At 49.4% G+C, this 20,197-nt stretch overlaps 1 protein-coding gene across 2 annotated transcripts in view; it reads left to right on the top strand.

Annotated features, from left to right (window-relative positions):
- The window catches only part of FAT3 (FAT atypical cadherin 3), a 497,297-nt gene that overhangs the window by 435,126 nt on the left and 41,974 nt on the right, over nt 1-20,197 (top strand). For both annotated transcript variants that reach the window (XM_008688345.2, XM_040631005.1), the window contains exons 13-18: nt 3,071-3,460; nt 6,028-6,242; nt 7,510-7,647; nt 8,556-8,699; nt 11,494-11,691; nt 14,754-15,552. In XM_008688345.2, coding sequence (XP_008686567.2) covers nt 3,071-3,460; nt 6,028-6,242; nt 7,510-7,647; nt 8,556-8,699; nt 11,494-11,691; nt 14,754-15,552 — 1,884 coding nt within the window. The remainder of the gene's footprint in view (nt 1-3,070; nt 3,461-6,027; nt 6,243-7,509; nt 7,648-8,555; nt 8,700-11,493; nt 11,692-14,753; nt 15,553-20,197) is intronic.

Raw genomic sequence — 20,197 nt, 5'->3', positions numbered from 1 at the left:
GAGGGGATGGTTTTCTGCTGTGGTAAAGCAGAAAAACCCTGTCACCGAATTTAAATTAACAGAATCTGCCCGGAGGGGAGCCATGGTCTTTGTGTGGCTGATTAATGTCAGCCTTGTAAACGCGGTGCTCTGGCAACAGGGCTAGCCCGCTGAGCAGGAAGCTCAGAGAACACAGCATCTCCTGCCTTGGGATGGGAGCGAAGCCGGCTGCCTCTGAATAGGGCTGGAAGAGAAAGCCACAGACAGGGAACATAGGTGATAGTTTTAATTAGATTTCAGCTGTCTGTCCCGGTGAAGGAAACACAAGGCAGCCATGAGACGCACCTTCCCTTCAGGCCTTGCTGCCACAGACAGCAGCGGTGTGCGGATCCAGCCCCTTCCTCTCCTCACTCAGCTCGCCCGAGCGCCACTGCTGTCAGAACAGTGAGTCACAGATGCCCTTCCTCCCAAACGATCTCCAGGTCTGAAGAAGCAGCATGTCTGGGAGCAGACCTCTGGAACCCTGAAAGGGATTTGCGTAGGGAACACAGGACTTTGTCCCTCGTGCTTACCTAAGAATGCAGGTGACAGCAGGCAAATCCGTCAGTCCTTGGTTTATGCCTCAGCGAAGTGGGTCTTAGAGTTGTCAACAGATGCTCAGATGAAAGACCCTGCACGAATTTCCTGCCCCAGCTTATCATTGGTAAGAGTGGTGTTCCCGATGCTGGGCGTGGAAGTCAAATCCGCTGGCGATGTGTGGGATTTGAAAAGCTGTGTGGTGTGTTTTTGTCAGTTGCCGGTGTGTTTCCATAGATCTGTGTGTGTGACTTTGAGAGGTGTCCTGAGAGCAGCTAATCGTCAAAGCAGCTTCTGGGACACACAACCAGCTCAGACACCCAGGCAGGCTTACCGCAACCCTGTGTAGATTCACCCCCGGAAATATGGAAGGTTTTAGTCTTGGAGCCACCCTACAGAGAGCCAGAAAGCATCCCTGAAACCTCTCCTATGGGGCCTTATTTCAAGGAGCAGCAAAGGAAGAGGCAAGCCTTCTTGTTTTTAATCCCTGCACCAATACAATCAGAAGTTGATGTTTATCTATCACAGCGTAGTTGTTTCGAAAGAGAAATAAAAGTAAATGATAAAACTTTGGAAAAAATGGACTCTCTGGAATGGAACCAAGAACAAGCTCTCAGTGTTGACCTTTTGGTTAAAGCCACATAATGCAATTTATGTCATTCCCTCCAGATATATGATTTTATTGGTTTGCTGGGAATTTTGGCTTAAGGGAAATTACACATTGGGGGAGTAAAGTGTTTAACTCTTATTACTGCCAAATGTCTGACCCCATGGTGAGGTGTTATAGTGGAAGACAACACAGACTGAGGCTCTCCCCTCTAAGAGCTTACATTCTAGGAGCCCGTGATTAAATCACAGAGCTAGAGGTCACCCGCCTAGTAGAGCTTCTCCCTTCTCTTTACATTCCCTTATGGCCTCACCCATTCTCATGGCGCTGCATGGCGCCTGAGTGCAGGCAGCCCTCACATTCATAGCTCCAGTGTGGACCTCTCCTCTGATCTCCAGCCTCCTGCACTAGCTCCCTACTCGAATCTCCACTTACATATAAAAATGCCCATCTCGGGGCGCCTGGGTGGCGCAGTCGTTAAGCGTCTGCCTTCAGCTCAGGGCGTGATCCCGGCATTCTGGGATCGAGCCCCACATCAGGCTCCTCTGCTGGGAGCCTGCTTCTTCCTCTCCCACTCCCCCTGCTTGTGTTCCCTCTCTCACTGGCTTGTCTCTCTGTCAAATAAATAAATAAAATCTTTAAAAAAAAATGCCCATCTCGAATTTAATGTGTCCAAAATGGGGCTCCTGGCCTGTCATCCAAATCCTTGTCCTCCTGCCGTCCTCTCCATCCCAGCTGATGGCAGCTCCCTCTTTTCAGCCGCTCAGGCCCACACCTGAGTCATCCCGGGATCTTCTCTTTCTCTCACACCCTGTATCCTGCCAGCCCCACCAACAGAAAACAGTCTTTTCTCACCACCTGCATGTTCAGAACAGGCAAACACCAACCCCTTCCCACCACTTCAGGGGCCGCCGCCGAGCACGCCACCCCTGCCACGTGCTCCTGCGGGAGTCGACCAGCTGTCTCAGCTTCCTCGCTCGCTGCTCATCCTGCTCTTTGCAACCTGCAGCCTGAGTGATCCTGTTACAATCTGAGTCCCGTGTCATGACTGCCCACCGCAGAGCCCTCGCTTCCCACCTCAGCACCACAACCCCACGCGTTCTGCTCCCCAACCTGCTGTCACCTGGAAACCATCTTCCACTTCACTCTTCCTGACTGTGGTCACAAGGGGCTTCTCGACAGTGCCCTCAAACACACCCGAGGGGCTTCTACCTCTATTCTTGTGGGTCCCTCTGCCTGCGCTGTTCTCCCCCCAGACACCTGCGCTGTTCATTCCCTCCCCTCCTTTGGGTTTTTATTCAAATGTCAAGGCCTTCCTTGACCACCTTATTTAAAGTTACCACCCTTCCCTTCAGCTCCCACTCTCTCTCCCTCCAGTACTTCCATCCCCCTGCTTACAACTTTATTTTTCTTCCCTTTTGCCCCCAATATGTCATTGATTTTACTGATTCTTTATTGTTTGTTAATTTCTTATTTACTCCCACTAAGAGTAATAATTTCCTCAAAAAATGTTTAAGTCTTGTCCATTGCTAAAATCTCTAGCACCTAGAGTAGTGGCTCATCGACTCCAGATACACATTTATTGAAATAATGGATTAATTTTCTTTCTCTTCCTGTGGCACATCTTTACCCACATATCTATTGACATCTTAGAGTTTTTCTTAAAAGACAGGTGGGGTTCTTTAATATGTGAAGAATACCCAACTATTTATGATATTTCTTGCCAATATTTCACATTTCCTTACCATTTAATTTAGTTGCATATTTTTTAAAATTCTGTAGGACCACAGCTATTGGTTTATGTCATTACTGTTCTTCGTGCAGCCCCCGAGGTCAGCAGAGCTGTAATAATCTAGCACAGAGCGTCAAGCCACGCTCTTGTCACTAACCTTCTTGCGTCTCCTGCAGGCATCAACAGGAAGGTGGTGTACTCCCTGGCGGACTCTGCCGATGGGTTCTTCTCCATCGACAGCTCATCAGGCATCATCATCCTGGAGCAGCCCCTGGACCGAGAGCAGCAGCCCTCCTACAACATCAGCGTCCAGGCCACTGACCAGAGCCCCGGACAGGCTCTGTCCTCTCTTGCCACGGTCACCATCACCGTCCTGGACATTAACGACAACCCCCCTGTGTTCGAGAGGAGGGACTACCTGGTGACCGTGCCTGAGGACACCTCCCCAGGCACCCAAGTGCTTGCTGTTTTTGCCACCAGCAAAGATATTGGCACGAACGCTGAGATTACATATCTCATCCGGTCTGGGAATGAACAAGGGCGATTTAGAATCAACCCAAAGACAGGTGGGTACATGGCAACCCACTTAGAACTCACGGCTTCCATACCATGTAACTGCTGTCTGGGTGGGCTCTCTTTCCTCCTCCTCCCTCCCTCCCCCTGGAAGCATATCTTCTCATGGCCCGGCCTGCGTGCCACCCGAGGGGCCCTCTGGCACTCTGCTTCTGTGGATGCTCCCTGCCAAGTGTTAAGCCCCTAGCGGTGGGCTCATTCGGCAAATACTTGACCTCTGTGCGGGCTCCAGGATGTCTTAGAGGAAGGCTCGGGAGCAGCGAGGTGGCTCAAGGATGAGGACAGGAAGTAGTATTTTCATACTGAGCATAAGGGTTTGTTTCTTTCTCTTTTCTGTTTTTCTTTGTTTCATTTTATGTTGTTTTATCTGGATCATGCATTTATGCGTGTGGAAGTGCTCCTAGAGATTAGCATGCACTTGTCCCTGTCCATGCTCAGACTGCCACTCTCTGGTCACCTACCAAAGGAGACAATGAGAAGTGGTGTGCGCAGCGGTGACACACAGGCCTCATCAAGTCCGCACCCCGGTCAGCTGGAACCAGCGCTGTGTTTGGGCCCCGTCCACTACTCCTGGGTCAGAACACTGCTGTGCCTCACCACGCTCTTTGCGGGTGAGGGATGGTGTGGCATCACGTAGGGAAAGCACGTCTAGAAAGAAATCAAGAGAACAGAAGAGAACCCTAGGGCTTTCTTTTCCCGAGGGAGTTAACTATTGGGGGCCCTTTGGGTCATAAAGATGGTGATAAAATAAAGATGGTAATTCAAGAAACAAGTTTGGATATTCTTTGAAGAGTATTCACTATGTATTTTATAGTGTTTGCATTAATGTTTTCAAAGCACTTCCATGGATTTTCTCATTCGTTTACCTATTCCCTTAAAAATAGTCAAAGTCAAAGCAGGCCCATTTTTCAGATAAGAAAACTTAAGTCTCTCCCACTTCCTGTCCATTGGAGGCAATTCCCTCATCACACAAGGAAAATGCTCTTGTTGAGCAAGGTAGCAAAGGAGTTCGGATAGTTCAGTAAACATGAACAGTAAACTGCCGTAATTAGCAACATTTATTTAACATGGTGAAACACTAGATTCCTATTAAACTGTTAGTTATTTCTCTCCTTTTCCATATGAGAAAAACAGAGCTTCGAAGGGGTTAAGTAAGTTCTCCAATGCCCACTGGGAGTCAATGGGGGATCCAGGATTTGAGCCCAGATCTTCCTGGTTCTGGAATATATGTTTTCACCTCTTAGAGCACTGCTCTGCTGGCATGGGGGGGTGTGCAAAAAGGGAAGGAGATACAGTCCCTGCCCTTAGGTTTAGGAAGGTGAAAATATTGATGGAAGAATTGCATTAGCCGCTTCTCCCAGCAGTAACTCTGTTTATTAAGGTCGTTACTTTAAATTAAAATGTATGGGGTTTCCCTCATTTAAATACATGTTAGCCTTGGTCTATCTAGTTACAGCCATTGTATATGAACGCCTTGGGGAAATGGTTAAGTGCTGTTTAAATTTGGCACCGGATAACAAGACTGGGATACAAAATAAAACACCAAGGGTGGTAATTGCTAAGAAAACTTAATTATGGGGAGAAAGAGACTCGTGTAATAGGTATGACTTCAGTATCTCACCTTAAATAGAAGGGCAGCGTTAGTAGCTGGGGAAGGTGCCAGTCTGGAGGTGAATGGATGTGACATACTGACCTTGGGCCTAATGACTGCTTTCCAGTGGGGAGAGAGGTGAATGCCCTTGAGAACTGCTCTGCAGGAAAGACCATGACCAGTTTCCAACTGCAGAGTGCAGGATTGGGTCACCTCACCAGAAAGGGATAGAATGGGAGGGAGAAACACTCACGGAGCCCCTTCTAGGGGTGGCACCCAGCTAGGGGCTTTCACTCGTTCTATTTGCTTAACTTAAATCGCGTTGTGACATGGACACTACGTCTGTTCTGTAGTCACTAAACTCACACTTACTATTTGACCACTAACCCCAGGTATTTCCTTTTCATGAGGTCACAGTACCTTGAGCCGTCTGAGCTCTTTGCCCTCTTTGTGCTGTAATAGTGTTAGATAAGCCCATTATAACTTGGCCAGGCACGTTAGTGGTTAATTGAATTCAGCGAAGTCTGCAGGTATTCACTTGCCAATGCGGGGGGGGGGGGTGTCATGCAATCACATCCATGCATCTCAGCTCATTCTCTGTCTGCCTGTGTCCAATTAAGGGATCATCGGGAGACACTTATCAGGGAAGCTTGTTTCTGTCCCTTCTCCCTAGCGGCATATGGGTGAATAACGCCAGAGAGTTTCAGGCTGCTTGAGAGAAGTTCAGAAACTATTGTGGAAACCGTCAAAGACTTTATTTCTTCAGTGTTGCATCTGATGGATGGCTGTGTTTTAACCGACAGCATTAATCAGACTCTGAGATGATTTCCGCGGGGTATTAAATAAACAAATTCCTGAATATCTAAAATTCTTGGCTGGAGATGATATTATAAATATTCCCATGATTATGGAACTGCTGACCAGTGTTTTTTCCTAATCAAATCTAAAACTTCCCATTCTTCTCCAAAGGGGGTATTTCTGTCTCTGAAGTCCTGGACTATGAATTATGCAAAAAGTTTTTCCTGGTGGTGGAAGCCAAAGATGGAGGCACACCAGCTCTCAGTGCGGTGGCCACCGTCAGCATCAACCTCACGGATGTGAATGACAACCCTCCCAGGTTCAGCCAGGATGTCTACAGTGCTGTCATCAGTGAAGATGCCTTGGTCGGAGACTCTGTCATTTTGGTAGGTGCCAGTGGGAGGTCCAGATGTCTGGGACTCAAATTCCTAAAAAGAGTGAAAAAGTGCGTAAAATCTATCGTGGATTCTCCTCACATTTTCACTTTGCAGGGTCTTTTTGTCCCCAAGAACTCTAGTCAGTCACCAATCTTTCAATTGCTCCTTCTCCTTTTGTGCATTGGAAGGGTCTGGTAAATTCATTTCTATCAAGGTGTAAGTGACCAATAATTACTTTCTTCCTGGGAGTGTATGTTTTTCAAGAAAACAAAACAGATCACGGACTACATTTCTAATGATAGCTCTCACTGGTTTCTGACCTTAGATAATAAGTTATTAGGCAGCTAAAGATGAAATAAATCCATCCCCTCTCCACCCCACACATGCACACACACGCACGCACGGACGAGCAGAGAGTAGGGCAGCTATATGTGGGAGTAAGATTAAGATTGATGGGCCGCTCTTAGAGGAGCTCTTTCTGGAAGGAATTTTTTCTAATACCAGTAGGACCGAGTCATGTGTTAGGAGAACACAGGTGCTCTCAGACTTACAAATTACGTTTTGGAAACAATCAGTCCCACCCTTACCATCATCACCATCCCTACTGGACAGGTCCCTTCTATCCGTCCTTATCTCTGGCTTCTGCAGCAACAGGGGTGGGTTGTAGGTATGCATTCTCTACATGCTAGGGGTGGACTGCCCAGGCCCTCTCTCCTTCCTGGCCGTGACAAGGCTACTTGCACACATAGAAATCCCAATATCCCCAAAATGGAGCAGCAGACAGTGGGGCAGTGTGTTTGCCATGTGGGAAAGGGAACTCCCTTGGGCTTCCTTAACATGGAAATGCATAGATTTAGAGAATGTCTGACTCAGTGGTGAAGACCATTGTTTTGCAGAATTGGGGAAGAAAATCACCAAACTATCCCTATCAGTTAGCTTTGGCTCTATCCTTACTGGCTCGAGGCCTGAGGTGTAAGTGCCTATCATGCCTAATAAGCATTGGACTGTAGACAGACAAAAATTAATGGAAAGAAAGTGGCAGCTCTCGTGATGGTGCCTCCCTCCTTCAGCCAAGCCATCAGCTCTTCCAATGGGGGATTATCGTGGGCATAGGAGCACAGCGCCTAAGAAAACTGTCAGAGCTGTGCCCGTTTGTAAGACCTGAGACCCTAAGAATAAACCTTTTCTCTATCTCCTATGTCATGTCTTTTTCTTTTTTCTTTTCTTTTTTTTTTTTTTTTTTTTTTTTTTTTTTTTTTGCTTGTGTCCCATGAAGCTAGTAGCAGAAGATGCAGATAGCCAGCCCAATGGACAGATTCGTTTTTCCATTGTGAACGGAGATCGGGACAATGAATTTGCTGTGGAGCCTGTCCTAGGACTTGTAAAGGTTAAGAAGAAATTAGACCGGGAACGGGTAAGCTAGTCGAGGCCAGCTCCCCTCTCATCCACGCCCATCCGTTCCAATACAGGCTCTCTTAGTAAATGTAGGAAGATTCTCCATTCCAAATAACAACAGTAAATAGGGTGGGCTGAAATACAGCATGACATATTTGGGTTATGCCTTAGAAAGAATTTTCTGCCAATAGATACTGGTGGTTTCTTATTTATGGGTGTTTTAAAGAAAGACCAAAGATGTGTCTTTCTGGATGCTTTGAATTTCGGTCCTTCCTAAAGCGAGGAGGCAAGAAAGTACCTTCAGCATCGGGATCCTGTGGTCCTGATCGCATCGGCAGCTATAGCCCTAGGTGAGCCAAGACAAAAGGATCATCTGAAGGTATTTAGGTCAGAAAGAATGATCCAGAAAACTCCTCCCCTGCCAAGGTTAAGCTAAGTTTCTAAACATTGTGTCTTTTGACTAAAAATATATGTCTTCAGAATGAAATTAAATATGGGAAAAGATGTCACTGGAGTGGTACGTCCCAAAGGATCAGAATGAGAAGTAAGATCAGGGTGACCACTGTTGTGCTTGAACAAAGGCTGAGAGCTGCAGTTCTAGCCAAGCATAGTTTTGCCCCCTCCAGGGGACCCTTGGCAATGTTTGGGGACAGTTTGGGTTGTCCCAAATGGGCAGAAAGTGACATGGGCTCCTAGTGGGGTAGAGACCAGGCATGCCGCTAAGGGCACAAGTCAGCCCCCAGCAGCCAAGAATGACCTCAGGCCCTCATGTCAGGGGTGCCGAGGTCGAGAAACCCCGGTCTAGAGAACCAAGGGTGAAGGCAGCTGATCTCCCGCAGAGCATGGCCAAGCCCGCAGCTCCTCTGAGCGGGCCCATGGGAAGGAAAGGCTGCCCTTCTTTACTGTCGGCCCTTTGTGCTTTGCCAGGTGTCTGGATACTCCCTGCTCGTCCAGGCAGTAGACAGCGGCATTCCTGCCATGTCGTCGACGGCCACGGTCAACATTGACATTTCTGACGTGAACGACAACAGCCCGGTCTTTACGCCTGCTAACTACACCGCTGTGATCCAGGTGAGCAATTCTCACCTGCCCGGCACGGGGCCTTACGCACTCAGCCTTCTTCCTCTGCTATGCTCTACTCATTTTGTTCATTTTTTCCCCTTGATATCAATTCATCCCGTCGTGAGGCTGGGATGAAAAGAGCCTGACTCTTCCACAATAGCTGAACTGATAGCCGTTGGTGAGCGCTGTTGCCGATGGGGTTCTTTCAAGTGCCGGGCACTTTGCGTGCACCTCCTGTCCCCACCACAGCCCAGTGACGTGGGCGGGGGAGGCAACCCCCACTTTACGGTGAGGGAGCCGAGGGCCTGAGGGGTTCAGTAGCTCACCCACGATCTTGCAGCTGGTAAGTGGTGGTCAGGATTTGAACTCAGGTCAGTCTTCTGCAGAAACCGCCCTCTTTCTACCACAGCACCAGGCTGCCTTTCCTCCACTCCGTGCTGTCCCGGCAGCGGAGGGAGATTGCTACAAACTGTCTCATCTCTCCAAGACAGATTGGGCATCAGGAAAGAGCTGCTACTCATTAAAATCAATCTTCCATAAGGACAATTTGTTTAGCACTTTAAATCCACCTGCTCCTTAAAATTACCCTGCAGGATGGAGTAGCTTACTGCTGGTAGTCTGCTCGGGGCGGGGGGTACTCAAAAGATGTTTCATGAGCTCGGTGCTAGGGGCAGAGCTTCTTCCTCTTCCCAACTCTGGGAGGGTCAGGGAATCCAGTGTAGGAATGCTGTGGGCGACGAGGAGCTCAAGGCCACGGGGATTGATGCACGTGTTGTGGGGGGCCTCAGAGAGTCCCGAGAACCAGCTCTTGCGTGATCCAGTTTGGCCTCAGAATCACCTCCCATGGGGTCTGCAGGCTTTGTGGATAGAAGGTGAGAGGAGAGGGAGCCAGGGCTTGAGGGAGCTCTCTGGAATAACATCAAGACTTGGAGTCAGGCGTCCACAGCCAGCCCCCGCCTCCGCTGCGAGGTCCAGGAGTCCGGCCGAGAGGGGAGGCAGGCTCCTAAAGCAGGCAGTCGCTCTGCTTCTCACCTCCCACTTTGTCAGCGAAATCCGACTCCTTCACCGGTGGTATTTCAGCTTCCTCTCCTCTCTGCTCTTTCCAGCACTCCTGCCTTCTTCTCCCTCTCCGGCTTCCACCAGGCTTCCCCCGGGGGTCTGCCCCTTCCTGCATTTTCCTTTCTCGAAGATCCCTCTCCTCCCGGTCCTACGGTGGCACTCTCCGCCTCGCACAGCCTCTGCGCGCTCGCCCCAAAACGAAATGGGCTTTGCCTCCTCAACATTCGGTTTTATGACACACATCGATCAGCTTGACAGACTGTTTTCACATGCACCACAGGAAGTCAGCAGTGGAAGAAACAAGAATCGCAGCCATGAGCCGTGACCCTGGCTCCTATCAGCGCTGGGGCCTGTCTCCATTCTCTCTCCCCCTTCCTTCTCAGATGCTGACCCCTGGGGCACACATTCTCTCTCTCTTTCTCTCTCTCTCCCTCTCTCTCTCCCTCTCTCCCCAGTGGAGGAAATGGCCTTTATAAAGTGAGCAAACAAATCAATAAATCTTCCGTTTTGTGTGGTGCTGAGTACGTTGTCACCGTGAAATAGTAAATCTACGCTGGGCTCAGGCGGCACCGTGGCTGACGCCAGGGGGAACCGGGGTCTGGTTCTTGATGACCAAAAGGCCACTGGAGAGAGGAGCAAAATAAGAGGTCTTTGAGGTCCTTCTCTCTTTCTCCTTCAAGGAGTGTTCCTCGCTTTTTCCACCCCAGGATAATTTCCTTATTCCAACACATGGTTTTCATAAGACGAATTCGGCACTTAGAGTTTGAGTGTGCCTGCCCCGTGCGTGACTCCCGTCCGCACAGGAGTGTATCGTGGTCTCCATCTCTGTGACCCAGACTTACTTAATGCTGAATCGATGTCATCACAAGGCCTGACTAATGAAACTGACTTCAGGCCCAAGCTGTGGTCTTGCTGAAGTCTAAACAGAGCGGGGCAGGAAAAGCAATGCCTGAGCTACAGAGAATTGAATTTGGCGTTATCAGAGTGAGGAGAACCTTCGACCCAAGAAGGAGTGACAAAGAGCTTTGTGTTTCTATTTGGGGGAAAAAGCAGAGAGGTTCTGCAAAATAATGCTTGAATGATAACATCAGGGTTTCCAAAAATTCTGACGACTTTCAGGATTTTTGTTCTCTTCCTTCTCAGTTTGGGAAATAGCCCACCCCCTTTCCCTTTCCTCGAAAACATAGCAAAACTGTGTTCTGAGGGGTGAGGTGTAAAGGCCCACTTTCCACCTGGCATATGCCTTTGTGTATTTACTGGGAAGTTGCCAGGATGTCTCCCCACCCTCACCCCAGAAAGTTCGATGTTGTGACACTGTGTCACAGTGTTGGGCCTCAGCATGATTGTGTTGTGACGGGTGTGACGAAGGGCCTTCCCATCCCGAAAGGTTGATGTTTTCTTGGCCTGAGAGGGTTTCCGACCTACTTACAAAAGGCTGGTGAACACGCTGTATTCCCAGAGCCGTTTAGGCGAAGTCAGGGCCTTTCCAACCAGTGAAGGACCAGACAGAGCCGGCGGCAGGCTGGGAGGGCCTTGCATGCTCACCTGCAGCTCATTGTCTCACGGGGCAGTCGTAGGGAGGCAGCCGAGGATGCCGAACCAGCATATTTTCAGAAGACAAGATAATATCACAGGGAATCCCTTCTGCTGAAAGCCCTGTTTTCTAGCCGGTAATGATGGGGTTTTTTTCCATGCGAAGAGAGGTGTAATTTTATCTTCCTTTTTAATATCTTCTTTTATGCAGGAAAATAAACCGGTAGGCACCAGCATCTTGCAGCTGGTGGTGACAGACAGAGACTCCTTCCACAATGGGCCTCCCTTCTCCTTCTCAATTTTGTCGGGAAACGAAGAGGAGGAGTTCGTCTTGGACCCGCACGGGATCCTGCGGTCAGCCGTGGTCTTCCGGCACACGGAGTCCCCGGAGTACGTGCTGTGTGTTCAGGTACGGCCCCGTCCTCCGTCCGCATCAGGCTGCCTTTCCCTTGTGCTGCTTTCTGTGCCGCCCATTGGATGGGTTTTCTTTGTTGAGCGAGTCAACATAATTCATTACCGTGCAGGAATGTTCCCTTTTAATCTCAAATTCAATTTCACACCAATAAAAGCGGTCTCTTTGTGTGAAATTGAACAGGAAGGAAGGGAAGCGTCATTGTTCAGAAGGGACATTCCCGTAGGCTGTACCAGACACACGGTCGCTGGCCTGATATCTACATTCTCCAAATTCCTGGGGTTCTGACTGACCCTCAGGGACAACTCATTGGTCAAGGCTTGCTGCTCTATACCGAGTAGAAGTTGCCACATTACTCCACCTGTCAAAGCTACCAATCTTCGTCCTAATGTGATTGAGGCATGTCTCTGCTTCTGAAGAGAAGTTTGGTGAGTTTTCCAGGGAGGCAGGAGGAAGCCAAGCCCTCGGGTGGCCATGGCCTCCCAACATCTCAGCTTCCTCAAGATCCATGGCCTGTGTAACGTGAAATAGGACAAAGAGGCAAAAGTGGCAGGTATGGAAAGGGTGTGGCTAGGAGCAGGAAATGAGTTCCTGGGAATTAATTTTGCCTGCACCAACATTTGGGTCCCATCTGTAAAACCAAGTGACTTTTTTTACTCATAGTTGCCACAGAGGGTAACCCAAAGTCGTTATTAATGGTAGCAATAATAACAATAATTATTATTTATATTTGTATAGCATTTCATTGTGTTCATTATTTCTTTGGGTGAGTTATGGCTCACTCTGCTCCAAGAAACCTTCCAGATTAATGACTTTTGGCTCTGAGCATGTCAGTGAACACTCCAGTTGCCTCGCACTCCTCCAACAATACCATGTAAATAATTTTATGTCGCGGTATAGGTACCAAGAGCAAGGAGAGATGCTTAGCGCCTTCTCCCAGAAGCTGGTACAGTTCCTTGCCTGCCCTCTTGGACTGTCAGAGAGTAGATTCTGCATCTCAGACTTTGGAAACACCACAGAGAGCTTTCTCGTCCTCATCCCTAAGGTTACACTACCACCGAGGGCCGAGTTTCTGCCATCATAAGGTCCCTGCGTGCATCAGTGACATTTCCTTTGCCCTTGTCCCCCTTTATCCTGAACCACCTCCTACACTCACTGTTGCAGGAGCCTTCTGAGTGACGCCTCTGGCCTCAGCCTCATTCTTTTCTGATACCTCCCTCTGGCCCTCCCATTAATCATTCCACTTTGTTATGTCAGTGCCCTAAGCCAGGGGTCGACCAGCTACAGCCCCGGGACCACATCTTGCCCTCAGCCTGTTTCTATACAGAAAATTTTACTGGAACACAGCCTTGCCCAGTTGTTTACATTTGCTCTGGCTGCTTCCACACTGGAAACATAGTTGATTAGTTGATAGAGACCGTATAACCCCAAAGCCTAAAGCGATTTCTTAATCCAGCCCTTTATAGAACAGATGTACCAGCTGCTGTCCCGAGCTAAAGCCTCGGTGGCTCCCCAGCGCCTGAAGACTTGGGGTCTGCAGGCTGAACTCCAGCCGCATACTCTCCGATTCTGAATTTTGGGGTCCTTCGGCAGACATGGTTCTCCAGTCCCACTCAGTCCACAGGCCCACTAATCTGTCACCTCACACCCAGAGGCTTCAGCCTTTCTGTCCCCTCTCTGCGCTCCGACCTTTGAGTGAGCGACCTCTGGCCTATGAAGTACACACTCATCACTGTCCTTCGAGGCCCTCCACGGTTTGACTTCCAGTTCAACCTAATTTGCTATCGTTCTCTCCTCCTACATGACTTTTCCCTGTCAGCCTCTCTGGATTCTATAGTTGATCACGTTAACTCTGATGTACTAAGAACTTCCGGGGTCAGGCCTGTGCTCAGCACTTTGCAATCACCGTGTCTTTTAATCCCCACCGTACCAGAATCCTGAGAAGTAGGTACTACTCTTACACACAGATGGAAGGTACAAAAATCGAAGTTCAGAAACGTTAAGTCACTTCCTCAAGACGTACAGTGAGTGGCAGAGTCGAGATTCAAACTCAGGTCTGCGTGATGCCCAGTTCCCTGCTTTTATGCTGGACTCCACATATGAGGACGTATCTCCTCACATCCCATCTGACCTGCGAGGCCCGCCGAGTCCCTCCATCCTCAGACACCTCCTCTGGGGACCCAGTCCGTGGGAATCTGCCCCTCTCGGAAGCTCTACTGCACTGCCTACTCCCATGTTGCCTGTGGCAGGTGTTCAGAGAACATCCTCAGTCAGAGTGCTTCTTCCATCAATTCTCTTTTTTTTTTTAAGATTTTGTTTATTTGAGAGAGAGAACAGAGCAAGAGAGAGAGAGCACATGAGTCGGGTGGAGGCGCAGAGAGAGAGGGAGAAGCACACTCCCTGCTGAGCAGGAAACCCAACATGGGGCTCGATCCCAGGACCCTGAGATCGTGACCTGAGCCGAAGACAGATACTTACCCGACTGAGCCACCCAGCCTCCTCTATCAGTTCTTATATATAGAAGGAAGACAAAGTTTTTCTCAGGCTACCTATTTTTCCCTTTTCTGCATCCCATTTTTTAGTCTAAACCTTAATATTGTCTAATTCACACCTCATGGTATTTCTTGAATGTACAGAAAGTGTTCTCTCTCTGGCCCAATCCAAAGGAAAAAATGCAAAGGGAACAAAGACTGCTCCTTCCAGTGAGAACGCCACTTTATGTGTGACATTCCCTAGTGGCTTCTGTTCAAAATGAAAACCAGGCCAGCATGTTGTAGGCGTGTCAGATCTCATAGCACCCTCTGTCCCCCTTCCTGTTCACCCCCAACGGCTAGATTGTGTGGACACGTTTTATCGTCCAGACCAAGTGTACATGTGGGGAACAAAGGTGATAAATCACTCCAGTGCACGTCTTCAGCATTTTGCTGAACAGTAGCCGGGGATGGAGGAAGAAGCAACTGAGGGTAAAGGAATACATGTCTTCTCTCTGAGTTCTGTTGGTTTTAAAATGATTCCACTTTTTCTTAGTTCCTTGCCTTTCTCGCTCTCCAATGTTTTAGGCAAAAGACTCGGGCAAACCCCAGCAAGTCTCTCACTCCTACATCCGTGTGCGGGTCATCGAGGAAAGCATCCACAAGCCCACAGCCATCCCCCTGGAGATTTATATTGTCACCATGGAGGATGATTTTCCCGGTGGGGTCATTGGGAAGATCCATGCCACGGATCAAGACATGTATGATGTGCTCACGTTTGCCCTGAAGTCGGAGCAGAAAAGCTTGTTCAAAGTGAACAGTCACGATGGGAAGATCATCGCCCTGGGGGGCCTGGACAGCGGCAAGTACGTGCTGAACGTGTCGGTGAGTGACGGCCGCTTCCAGGTGCCCATCGACGTGGTCGTGCACGTGGAGCAGCTGGTGCATGAGATGCTGCAGAACACCGTCACCATCCGCTTTGAGAACGTGTCCCCCGAGGACTTCGTGGGGCTTCACATGCACGGCTTCCGGCGCACCCTGCGGAACGCCGTCCTCACCCAGAAGCAGGACAACCTGCGCATCATCAGCATCCAGCCCGTGGCGGGCACCAACCAGCTGGACATGCTGTTTGCAGTGGAAATGCACAGCGGCGAGTTCTACAAGCCCGCCTACCTGATCCAGAAGCTGTCCAATGCCAGGAGACATCTGGAGAATGTCATGCGCATCTCAGCCATCCTGGAGAAAAACTGCTCGGGGCTGGACTGTCAGGAGCAGCACTGCGAGCAGGGCTTGTCCCTGGACTCCCATGCGCTCATGACCTACAGCACGGCGCGCATCAGCTTCGTGTGCCCGCGTTTCTACAGGAACGTGCGCTGCACCTGTAACGGTGAGTGTGGTTGGGAGTTCCCTCGCGCCTCCCGGGATCTGAGTAGACCGGGCTGCCCTTCCTGAGAAGCATGCGTTCATTCATTCGCTCATTCAGCAAAATGTTTACTGACCACCTACAATGGGCCAAGCCGCCATGAGAGATGCCAAGCTGTGGGGTAAGCAAGACCAGGCGAGCCCCTCCTCCCGTGGAGCGCACAGCTTACTGTGCGTCTCTTGAGTATCACGCACCAGCAGGCTAGCAGGAGCCCATGCGTTAAGGATCGCTTGAGGAAGCAGGAAATCCTGCAAGAGGACCCATCAAGAGGGACCCCCTCCTGACAGCTTGGGATAAAGGATAAGTAGGAACCAGACATGTGGGAACAGGTAGGGGAGGAAGAACATTCCAGTCCAGGTGGCAGCCTGTATGAGGAAGGGGTTCAGAGCAGGAGAAAAGCCCACACGAGTGGCAGAGATGTTCTGTCACTGGAAGTGGGGGCATGATGACAGATGAGACCTTGTGAGTGGGCCCAGGGTTCACACAAGGGCCATTAGCCAGGATGAAAATTGTAGAAATTGTCCCAAGGCAGGAGGAGCCGTAGAGGGCTGATGTGATGTGAAGAAGTGACAGCATCAGTTCTGTCTTTCACAAAGAGCGTGCCCGCTACAGAGGGGACTGGATTAGCCAGAGCCAGGCCAGAGGCAGGCCAACAAGTTAGGGAGCTATTGCTGAGGGTAAGGGCAGTTCAATTTGCTTCAGTGAAAAACAGGCCATAAAGGAGCGCAGCCAAGGGAAGGATTCAGCCCTCAGAGCAGAGGAGATGGAATGGCTCGAGTTTGTTGATGTAACTAGAGTCCCTGAACCTTGACCTTTCCCGGTCAGGGGCCATAGCTGCCCAGAGTCCCATGCCCGCAGTGGTCAGTGAGAAGTATTGCTCTCTGCCTCTTTTCCTCTCTGACACGCGGAGCCATAAATTCACTGCCCTCTTCTAAGAAAATTGCACCCGGAGTTTTTCTAGCCAGTGTGAACTTGGCCCACAGGGACCGTGGCCAGAGAGAGGCCATTTGTAAAACATCCCTTTAGGTAATTGGGGACAGGCAGGGCCCCTGGCCTCTTTCCCTTATAGAAAGTTCTTGGTTGCAGTTTGGAAAATAAGCTCATCAGAACAGGGCTCTTGAGGTCACTGCTCCCCCCAAGAGACATTCTGAGAGCCTCTGAGCAGCCCAGAAAGTGCTCGCCACTCAGCCTGTGGTACCAGTGAATTCTGTTTTCATCAGGTAGATGCAGTGATGTCTGACCTGTTGAATATGTAAATTAGCTCCAGAGTAACTCAAAGCATGCAGCCTAGACGCGATGCATTTCTGGCAGATGCCCCCAACATGCAGGATTTATGAGTGCCAGCTGTCCGGGCTTTACCTCGATTTCCTTTGTAGGCAAACTGATTTATGCGCCAAAGCTCTGCTAGGGCCTTCCTGCGGTGATTCACAGCAGGGTTCAAAGGAGGTTCACTACAGGACGGGGCAGACCCTGCAGGAGAAACTAAACCAGCTAATTAATCCTTGTGCTCTGAGAACTCATTCCAGTCCACAGGAGTCAGTGGCGGCAGCAACGTGCCAGGCACTGAAGATTCACCATGGAAAACACACCGCCCCTTCCCCTAGCAGCTGGCTCTTGTGAGGTCAGCTTGCAAGCGCCTGTTTGCAATAATGATGTTATGATCAACGCTCGGGAGGAGAACGGACAGGATCCCTGCTATGGCCAGAGGGAAGCTTTCTGTGACATTTCTATACCACAGACTGTCTGTGTCCTGGGTCTTGAGGGATGAGTATGAGTTCATCAGGAAGAGGGCCGACCTGGCAGAATTTCTTGAAAGAAGGAATTCAGAGGGGTGATTTTTTGTTGTGGAGAGGGAGGGTTTTGGTTTTTTTTTTTAAGATTTTATTTATTTATTTGACAGAGACTGAGAGGGAACACAAGCAGAGCAAGGAGCCCAACGTGGGGCTCGATCTCAGGCCCCTGGGATCATGACCTGAGCTGAAGGCAAATGCTTACCCAACTGAGCCATCCAGGCGTCCCTGCCAGAAGCTTTTGTGATTCAACCCCCAGACACCCCACGAAGAGGGCTTCTTGTTTTGAAAAGTGAGCATTTCCTCAAAGAAGTCTGTACATGTAGATTCAGGCTCATCTCAGAGCCTCTTCTCACCTTCAAGTCACTCTTGTAGTTAAGCTGTACAATAAAATACTGGATTTTAGTAATGAAAAGACTTGGAAAGGTCATCTGGCCCCGTCCCGTCTTCAGCAGGTGATGAACGGTCATCTGCATCTGATGAATGTGGTAGCCCCGTGCCCTGCCCGGGCTGTATGGCTTGTGAGGGTGGCATGTGGATTCAATTACGGCTCTTCTTGGGCCCTTCTAATTATCTGCATCTTAAGAACAGGGCCTCTTCCATTTCTTACACGTGAATCATGACCCAGTGCTACCTGCTTTGTAAGAATACTCAGGGGGCGCCTGGGTGGCTCAGTCGGTTAGGCGACTGCCTTCGGCTCAGGTCATGATCCTGGAGTCCTGGAATGGAGCCCTGCATCGGGCTCCCTGTTCAGCAGGGGAGTCNNCTTCTCCCTCTGACCCTCCCCCCTCTTGTGCTCTCTCTCTTTCAAATAAATAAATAAAATCTTTAAAAAAAGATTTAAAAAAAAAAAGAATACTCAGCCCCATTTCCCCCAGCAGACTGCTGACCAGCCTCACAGCACCATCACAGGGCAGGAGAGGGGCTCTCAGACACCAACATGCATGCATGGGGCCTACCAGAAGTGCCCATTGCCAGCCCCACACTCAAATACAACAGTAGGGTTCAGGTGGAGCCTAGGGGTCTATATACGTAGCCCGGGGTGATTCTAATGGGCGGTTAGGAAAGCAAACTTAGAGAAATCTACAGCAAGATAAAATAGGAAAGATTTCCTGCAGGTTCAGGGGCAAACTCTTAGTTAGAAATAGAAATAGCTCTCACTTCTTCTCAAGTGTCCTCTAATGAAAATACAGTGAGGAACTGTTAAGGAAAGCATTAGGCATTTTAGGCATTTTCTCATTTATTGGATGGAGAGGTAATTGAATTCAGTGAATGCTCCCCTTAAAACACACACACACACACACACACACACACACACACACACACACGTGCACAGAACTGGTATTGACTGCTCCTCGGTTTATCCTGGGAGCTTGGCAGATACAATAAATGGACTTTTCCACCACTTGGTGGAATAATTACGATGATAAATAGAGGTAGCTGCCTATTCTGGACTGTGTAGCAATATTTATACAGATCTAGCCTCAATATGCTCCTCCCCACTTCCAACTCCTCTTTCTCTCCCGCACAGTTTTTGGGTCCAATTAACAAAATTAGCATCTTGTACCAAAACGCTGAGTTGCTTTGACAAAAAATGAAAGCAGACTTGAAGTTTAGTGCCAAATAGGCTCATTAAATTCCAGCCACCGTCGAGCATCATGCTTGAACAGAACTTTAAGAGATACAAAGTTGTGATGTCATGAGATGACTCCTGGTAGACTTCACAAGTTTAATGAACGTCAGCACTTCAGGAAGGAAGCCTGATGCCAGTTTAAATGAACAGGGAATGATGGATGCCCTGTGGGCTGTCCCTGATGCTCTGTCCTCTTGCAGCCCCACAGGTCTGTGCTAATTGTCCATTTTTTTAAAATGCCATTGACTTTTCAAAAGTCTGATATAGGGATGCCTGAGTGGCTCAGTTGGTTAAGAGTCTTCCTTCTGCTTAGGTCATGATCCCAGGGTCTGGGATCGAGTCCTGCATCAGACTCCCTGCCCAATGGGGAGCCTATTTCTCCTTCTGCCAGCCGCTCCCCCTGCTTGTGCTCTCCCTCTCTCCCTCTCTCTCTGACAAAAATTCAATAAAGTCTATAAAAAAACAAAAAAAAATCTGGTATAAAAATCTATCAAAAAGGAGCCAGTTGTGCAGGAGAATGGACTCCCTAGGAGACCATCAGAATTTAAGACAGGGAGTGGATGGCGGTGACAGCCAGAGTTCCGAATAAGGTGATGGGATCATTGGCCATGGGGGACGCATGGCGGTGACCAGGCAGAGTGAGCAATAGCAGTCCTGCTCTCAACCGTGGCATATGGCGCTGTCACCAGTATTTGCTCGGGGAGGGGAGAGCAACACTGCAGCACATCACGGAGGGTGATGCCCGCTGAGTTAGATCTGAAAGGATGCCTAGAGAGCACAAGAGCCAAGGCATGGAGGGGAGAAGCAGGGACAAGTGTAACAACTAATTTTTATTGAGTGGTGACCAGTCACTGCATTGTTTTTCCAACATACGTAATTGCATTTAACCCTTCTAATAACCATAAAGGCACGGTATCATTAACCTTCCTCAAAAGTTAAGGAAACTAAGACGGGAAGATCAGCAGACTTGCTCAAAGTCGCAGAGCTATGCTAAGGGCCGCGCCGTGATTCACAGCAGGCAGCCGCAAGCATGGCGCCCTCTTACTTCCACACCCATTCGAAAGGAACTTCAAAGTATCCAATCTCAACCTCCCACCCACGACAGACATCCCGTTAACTAGATTCCTGGCACTAATTTCGCCAGTCTCACAACCTCGCAAGATGGACCTGAGACGATCTTCTCCCT

The sequence above is a fragment of the Ursus maritimus genome, unplaced genomic scaffold (genome assembly GCF_017311325.1).
Source record: "Ursus maritimus isolate PB19 unplaced genomic scaffold, ASM1731132v1 scaffold_16, whole genome shotgun sequence".
NCBI lineage: Eukaryota > Metazoa > Chordata > Mammalia > Carnivora > Ursidae > Ursus > Ursus maritimus.
Note: the sequence above shows the minus strand (reverse complement) of the source record. Positions and strands in the feature narration are given on the sequence as shown.